Genomic DNA, 8,038 nt, shown 5'->3' on the forward strand with positions numbered 1-8,038 from the left:
TCTTTCTCTCACTCGTTCAATCTTTCTTTCTTTCTCTCTGTTAGTTGCAGGTGTGTAACAAGGTGATGGGGCCTGCGGCTTGGGTCGTGTGACAGGGAGGCTTGACTCTTGGGTCTACGGCGTGGCTGGCTCGTGGGTGTGACGGTGCTTGTGGCGGTGGGTCTACGGCGTGGCTCGACTCGTGGGTCGGTCTTGTTGTCTCTACAATCTGTTCCTGTTATTCGTTGTCTTCCTCCGTCTCATCTACCACAACTTCCCTCCCCATGTTTCGCCGACTCCGACGGAGATTGACTTGCAGAGAAATGGTCCAGCAGGCTGTACAGGGAGGAGCTCCAGCTGCTTACGCCCAAGAAATGGAGAGGCTAACCGCTAAAGAATCCCTTCTTCTTGCTGTGAGTCTCAAGTTTTAAGAATTTGTGTATTGTAGTTGATAAGACCTAGCATTTGAGCTTTGAATTTGGGATTATTTATTTATTCAGTTTAAGGATTCTGGGGATTTTTCCAAGCTTCAATTTTTATTGGATTTTTACTTGTTCAAGCTAATCAGGTCGCCATTCTTGGAGGGTCGGTGGGATTTTTTTCAGGGCTGATGTCTTCCACGCAGTAGTTGAGGTGAGTCTTTCTTTAATTTAGAAAGCGATTTTTTCATTCTTTGTTTCAATTTGTTTGGCAAAAGAGATGACTTGCGGCTCATTAGATTATTTTGCATATGCTTTTTTCTTTTTGAACTTTCTCTCACTCTTTTCCCTCGTTGAAGAATAGCAAAATAAAAAGGGTAATCTTTATTTCTCCTTCGACATTGACAAAGAGTTTATGATTTTTGTTAATATTTTTCACATGCAGCAATAATTCAAAGTTTACCCATACCAGTTTAGGTCAATGTATATCATGTGCCGATAATAATAATAAGCAATTATAAACTAACATATGATGCTGAACACTGCTTGAGTTGTCAACTCAAATTACAAGTTACTGAACTTTGATCACTCATAAGAAGTTAATTCAAGTAGTGATGAGCACCCATACCAGTTTCCTCCATTGCTGCCTGCTATGATGTGCATAATCTCTTTTCTTAGCTGTGGTTATCTCTATTTTTGGTCTTGATGATTAACTGTTATATGGTTTTTTTTTGTGTTACAATTTGTACTTGTTTCTGTTATAAAGAAATAATAGTCTGGTTGTTTTCAATATATTGTTTTGGGTTATCTTTCAGGAGAGTTTTGGTTGCGTTGGACTTTGTCAAAGAAAATTTGTCAGGGTTATATTTCCCATTTGATTTGTGACATTCCATATTCCAATTTCTTCTATGTTGACCAACCCTCTTTGACCCATTTTCTCTGTATTTTGGTTTGTATAGGCACGAAGTTCAAAATTACTCTGTGTTAATAATAAAAGGAGAAAAAAATGGCATCTTTATTTTGTGTTAATAATGTTAAAATCAGAAGCTTCTAATTTTGAAAGATGAGAATATACTAACTTGGCCATGTTTATTAATCTTCCCAAAGTCTTAATACTTCATATGGTTTAAAGATGATTTGAGCACTGATACCATTGTTATTAGCCCAAGTTTGCAGTGAGAAAAGGTTATGGTTGGAATCTGAAGTTAATGATTTTTGACATTTTTACTGCAATAACGAGAAAGATTTAGTATGTTCATTATAGAAGCTATATATTCGACATAGCAACAATAAATTAGCTCAATGTGAAATGAAACCTGTTTCAATCCACTTTTACCATTAAATTTGTTTTATGCATTGTAGAGAGTAGTTTTTGAATTTGAATCATGGACTTTCTATTTATCTTGTTCCGATCTGCAGTCCATGCAACGAGGCGATCCAGCTTGGGTTGGTTTTATATATGCCTTCTTAATCTTTTCTGGAGTGGTATGGCTTCTATCTTTCAAGAACTCAAATAAAGTAATGTGCTTTCTGCTTAAAATTGTAACACTTTTGTACAGAACTAATGGCAAGTTGAAATCTTAATATTTAAATCACTTTTATGGACTACAAGGAGATTATTGGAATGAATCAAGTTGTAGTGTGAGATAGAAGTTATTTAGGACAGTTATAAATTTTCAATTCATTAATATGTTTATTATGGCAGCCAACAAGGTTTGACAAGTTTTGGTATATGATTAACTTTTGTATGAATTTCTTGAAAAGTTTGTGTATACACTTGAAAGACAAAAGCCTAAATTATGTAATTGCGAAATTGCAAAATTTAATATCTGATTTCTTAAGTCATGCACACATGAGAACTTATACTGCAATTTGATGTTTTCTTAGATATTAAATGCTTTTCTCCCCCTCTATAGCAACGTTTTGTTGCTTATTCTTTGGAAAACCGACATAGATGTTCCTTTAATATCTTTAGATTTCTGACTTCCTTATGTTTTAATTCATAGAAGTAAAGAATACAAAGAAAATAGAGTTGCTGATTGTGTTCATTTTAAGAATTAAATGATCTTTTTATTCAGATTAGAAAAAGTAAATTCGCAAAGATTAACTTGTTTATTGACTAGTTGATTTGATTTTTTTTTCAGTCAATTGAGGTGTTGACCGAATCTCAATATTTCCAGAATGTTATGCGCGTTGGTTTCCGGCTGAGATCAACTTTGGTAAAGTCCTCTTTTATGTTAATACTGTGAATTCTGTTATAATGTCTAATTTTGTCAACTTTTTAGGTGGCTGCTATATTTAGAAAATCATTACGATTGACTCATGAGAGTCGCAAGAGTTTCTCTACAGGAAAGATAAAAAATATGATTACCACATATGCTAATTCACTTCAGGTAAATATGATTCAGATTTGTGTCTTATTTTCCCCTATCTCCTTCATTTTTACCCTTTTTCTAATAGTTTCTTTCTAGTATGTTCTTGTTTCCAGTTATTTTATATTTTCTTATCCTGAGAATAAATTTCTTGTAGTTCAATAACTGGACTGTTTTCTCTTTATTGTTTCCTGCCTCATTATACAGGTGGGGAATTTGGCTGCTCCAGTTGAAGAATGGACCGTTAATGGGACAGCTTTAACTGCACTAATGGACGTGGAGAGAAGACATGGTACTACTGTAACCTTTATTTATGCATTCAGACAGTAATTATCATCCATCAAAGTTCTCTGCCATCTGTAAATAAAAGTTTGCAAGGATAATTTTGGACAAATATTTGAAAATTTCTGCTCACTGCCCTTCTTGATGTTTCGTTTCTTATTTGAAATTTATGGAAATCTCATGTCTTTCAGGAAAGTTTAAGCCTGCAATCAAGAAGGCCATGGTGGAGCTTCAAGGTAATATCTTAGAAGCAGACTATTTACTTTGGTATATGGATTAGGTCTTATTTGAACCTTTTTCTTTTTTCATGTGTTTTGTGTCAAAGCAAAGCAATGCTAAGAATTTTATCTCTTGTTCTCATTAGGAACACTGTAAATGGCGATAAGCGATGGTGTTGTACTTACCTTCTTGCTCCTTCTGATCCTTTGTTCGTTGAACTTGGAGCAGCTTTTATTAAACGACAAATCGAAGGTGCATTGATTTTGCCATTGTATAAATAAATTGTGAAATAATCTCACTTTGTGTTAACATTGACTAATTTTTTGCTGGTTTACATTTTGTATGGAATGCTGCAGAATATGGAGATGTGACAGATATATACAATTGGTAATTCTTTGCATTTTCATTTTATTAATGTTCAAATAACTTCACTACTTTAAACATGATTATTTATTTATATATATATGTGTGTGTATATATATATATATAGAGAGAGAGAGAGATAAACTCAATTATTTTCTCTACTGGCGGAACTATTCTTTCTTTCATTATTACGTTTTCTGAACGTCATTTTAACTTTAATTCATGGTTTACCTTCATAATGTAACTATTAAAAATAATCTATGTGAAAGTCAGATATGATTTGGGGTTTGGGATTTGAATATTGAGGTTGCTCATGGTATTTCATTATGCTTACACTCCCTTAAATTCGTTCTCAATGTAAAGTGGCTAGAAAATCTGTATAAGAAGATATATTGTCATCTGATTATGTTAATTTTTGTATGCACACCCATGTTAACATTATTAATTTATTCGTTAAAAAAAATTGGTGACATACCAAACCAGAAATCTACCAAACCAGAAATCTATGTCTTGTTATAGTCAGTTTGTCCCAAACCAGATGATGCCAATTAACTGAGTTCTGTACTGGACATAAATGCTGATATCCTTGTTTAATTTGGTATTTCTCAGATACAAATTTCTGAGTGTCTAAAGTCTGAATCTGTTTTCCAGTACCAGCATGTTTTGCTTATTATTTATTGAAAAGAAGATGCTATCTTATATGAATTTATTTTTTGGCTTTCTTTTTAATAAAATGTTTTACTTGTTAATACTTAATTGCCCTTTCTTCTGATTCTGTTAATGTTCATGTCATATCAGAGAACTCTGTGTTTAAGTTGGAGATATAGGCACCATTATTACTAGAGAAAATTCTTATTGGGCAAGTTTGATCTTAAAGTTGGATTTTACTTTTATTTATTATTATTATTTTTATAATATGTTTAGTTAGAGATTAAAGCTTCATGGACTAGGTGATAGCACAAAAGGGCATTTGGTATAGTTTTTCCATTATTTAAATCAAAAGAAAGCTTTTGCTCAAGTTCACTCAATCTTCAAATGTGAGCAAGACTTGGTCTCTGATGTGAATAAATTATCATGCAAGTAATTGTAAAATCTCTTCAAACGTATAAAAATTCCACTCTTTAACCTTTGAAGGAGTGGGTTGTTATAAATCTATGGATATAAAATATATGTTTTTCATTTTGTTGCACTAGGATAGGATCATGGGATTTTATATTTGCTAATTTTTACGTAGATTGGTCATTCAATCTAAGGTGTGTTTTCACCATGATTAAGATGCATGAAGTTTTTATTCCTGTTTAACATAAAAAATTAATAATGGCGGCAATGATGATGATTAGGAAAAATAGGAAAATCATAATAAACAACATAAGACCTAGAATAAAAGAGAACACCAAAGAGTCTAGTAGCTCGAAAGGAAATAAAGGACTATGTTGGTAAGCAAGCTCTTATCCTAACCATACCAGAGTGCAAAGACAAGTTTCAGGTGACATGCATGTATAATTTTTCTATGTTTTATATAAGTAAATTGAAATGCCTGGCAATATTTTTCTTTTAGATTAAAGAAGGAATATGATTTAGTACATCAGTGACTTGTGCTCTTCAATCCGTTCTTTCAGCATGAAACTTTTCTAGTAATTGTTATATATCTGCCTTCCATTCTGAAACAATAAATATTTCCTTTTGTAGGATGTATTATTGTACAACTTTTTTGGATCATCTCCTTTGGGAGAACAATGGAAGGTTATATGCAACTACACCACAGAACAAAATTCGGATCATCTTGTTTTTGGATCAGTTCCTGGATCCATGTCAACCAGTTTTTCACTCTTTGATAATTCCAAACATTACATTATGTTGGACGAGTTGAAGCAATTATACATTGCTGTTTCATGTACAAAGCAGAGATTATGGATTTGTGATAGCACAGAGCAATCAAAGCCTATGTTTGACTATTGGATTAAGAAGTGTCTTGTTCATATTAAACAACTTGATGATTCACTAGTATCTTCAATGCAAGTCCCAAGCAGTCAACAAGAGTGGAAATCACGGGGCATCAAGGTTTGCTTGCTATGTTTTTAATTATTCTATTTGTTCATACATTTGTGATCAGATTTCAAGAAAAGTGATATTTAAGATGTTATTGAAGATTTCAAGAACAAATAGTTATCATCTGTTTTTATGTTGTTACTATGCCTTTATCTTTGTCATCATCATCAATATTATCTGTACCACTATTTTATCTGTTTGTGTTCATTTTTCCATGTCCTGCAGCATGTTTTTGGCTTTGGAAAAATAAAATATTTTCATCACTCCTTCCCACAAGATATGCCATCCTTTTCAACTTGAAAACTTAGCAATTAATTCTGTCTTCCTACAGCTGTATTATGAGCACAACTACGAAATGGCCTCAATTTGCTTTGAAAAATCTTGTGACATATATTGGGAAAGAAAATCTAAAGCTGCTGGCCTTAAAGTTATGGCTGATCGTATCTATTCTTTCAATTCTGAAGAAGCTAATTCTCTCCTTAGGAAAGCTGCTGAGATATTCGTAGATATAGGCGAAGCTGATTCTGCTGCTAGATGTTTTTGTGATTTGGGGGAGTATGAAACCGCAGGTATAACTTTCTAAGTAATTTTACTGCAGTGCTTGATTCTGTAAACTTGTCTTTTTTTGAGTATGAAATGTTATTCCAGTTTTAAAATAAGTCTTGCACTTGATGCATCTCCCTTTTGTACTGTATTCAGAATTAACTTACAGGCATCGAATTCCATAAATTATTGATTCAATTTATCACTGTTCATCATGGCTTAAATTACATGAAGCATTGTTCATTGTGCTTAAATGATTGCAAGTTTCACATAGAGAGACAACTTTTGAACTCATAGTTAGTGATCTAAGGGAATTCATGTGAACAAATCTTTTTTCCTTGTTAGATTGATTGGTTTGCCTGGAAAAACACAGAAGATTTTCTTCTTTTATGTAGCTCATGTTTACACAATCCTTTATAGACTTGGACTGGGGTTGTTTGAAGCATAATATATCCTGACCTTAGTCCTTGTTCAAGGAAGAGATTTGATTTTTTGTTTGAAAAAAAACAAAACACTAACAAATAAAATAAAAAGACAGACTAGCAAACTAATCACATAATGGTTATAGAGTTCAATACTTAGTTCTACTATGATTTTACCTAATTTTTATAACTATCATGACACAGGTAGTGTATATTTGAAAAGTTGTGGCGAGTCTGAGCTACAAAGAGCTGGAGAATGCTTCACTCTTGTAGGTTGCTATGAGCGTGCAGCTGATGCCTATGCTAGAGGAAATTTTTTCTCCAAGTGTCTAAATATATGCACCAAAGGGAAGTTAGTTAGCATGGGTTTGACGTACATAGAGCACTGGAAACAACATGCTAAGAAAGAGGGTGATATAAACACTAAGGCTGAAGAGATAGAAAAAATTGAACAGGAGCTTTGGAAGGGATATGCTCTCAATTGCTATGTGCTAAAAGATACTAAATCCATGATGAATTGTCTCAAATCATTGAAATCAATGGATTTAGTTCGTAACTTTTTGAGGCCATTAGGTTGCTTTTATGAACTTATGTTGTTGGAAGAACAATCAGGAAATTATATGGAGTCTGTAGAAATTGCAAAGCTGAAAGGAGATGTACTTTCTGTAATAGATCTTCTTGAGAAGGCTGAGAAGTATAAAGAAGCAGCAACTCTTATTATTTCCTATGTTCTTGCCAACTCACTCTGGTCATCTAGTAAAAAGGGCTGGTTTACTTTTGTGTATCTTGTAATGTTTCTATTTTTCATTTTTGAAGTAAAAATTGTTCAAGATTATAAAACTTTATTATGTTATGCTTTCAAACTTAAGTTAGAACTAAGATCTCATGAAGTAGACACATTCATGGTTTGAATTATTATTGTTTAATGTAATACTTATGGTTTATCAATCTATTGAGAATTACATTTTATGATTAATTTTGATTTTTTTTTATCAAAATACAATAATGAAAATCTTTTAATTAAAAAAAAATCATATAAGTATACTTATCAAAATAAAATTTAAAATTTTATTACTATATGTTATGATTTAAAAACATATTATAAGCGTAAAAAATCGTTATGATTTATATAATATAACAAACTAAAAATGTTATCAAAATAATCAAATGTAACAGTTGAAAAGTGTTATGAAAAAAGTACAAGATTAAACTTCAAATTTATAACCAAAAACTCTATCTAAATGTTATTATTTGAATATTATAGCACCTAAAAATGTGTTATTGAATAGTTTAAGATAACACCGAACATAACATTCAAAAACTGTTATAGAAAAGACTGGTCTTTTAATAACAGGGGCTATGTTAGCATTTTCAGAAGTGCTATCAATAG

General features: G+C 32.2%; 1 protein-coding gene across 1 annotated transcript; it reads left to right on the forward strand.

Annotated features, from left to right (window-relative positions):
• The first annotated feature begins 302 nt into the window (after positions 1-302).
• LOC133825597 (uncharacterized) lies at positions 303-7,585 on the forward strand. The gene is made up of 11 exons (XM_062258516.1): positions 303-392; positions 1,761-1,844; positions 2,543-2,617; positions 2,684-2,791; positions 2,978-3,062; positions 3,244-3,319; positions 3,417-3,542; positions 3,628-3,658; positions 5,324-5,695; positions 6,015-6,252; positions 6,853-7,585. The coding sequence occupies exons 1-11, from the start codon at positions 303-305 to the stop codon at positions 7,557-7,559; spliced, it is 1,992 nt and encodes a 663-aa protein (XP_062114500.1). The 3' UTR covers positions 7,560-7,585.
• The last annotated feature ends 453 nt before the right edge of the window (positions 7,586-8,038 follow it).

This window comes from Humulus lupulus, chromosome 3 (assembly GCF_963169125.1).
Source record: "Humulus lupulus chromosome 3, drHumLupu1.1, whole genome shotgun sequence".
Classification (NCBI taxonomy): Eukaryota; Viridiplantae; Streptophyta; class Magnoliopsida; order Rosales; family Cannabaceae; genus Humulus; species Humulus lupulus.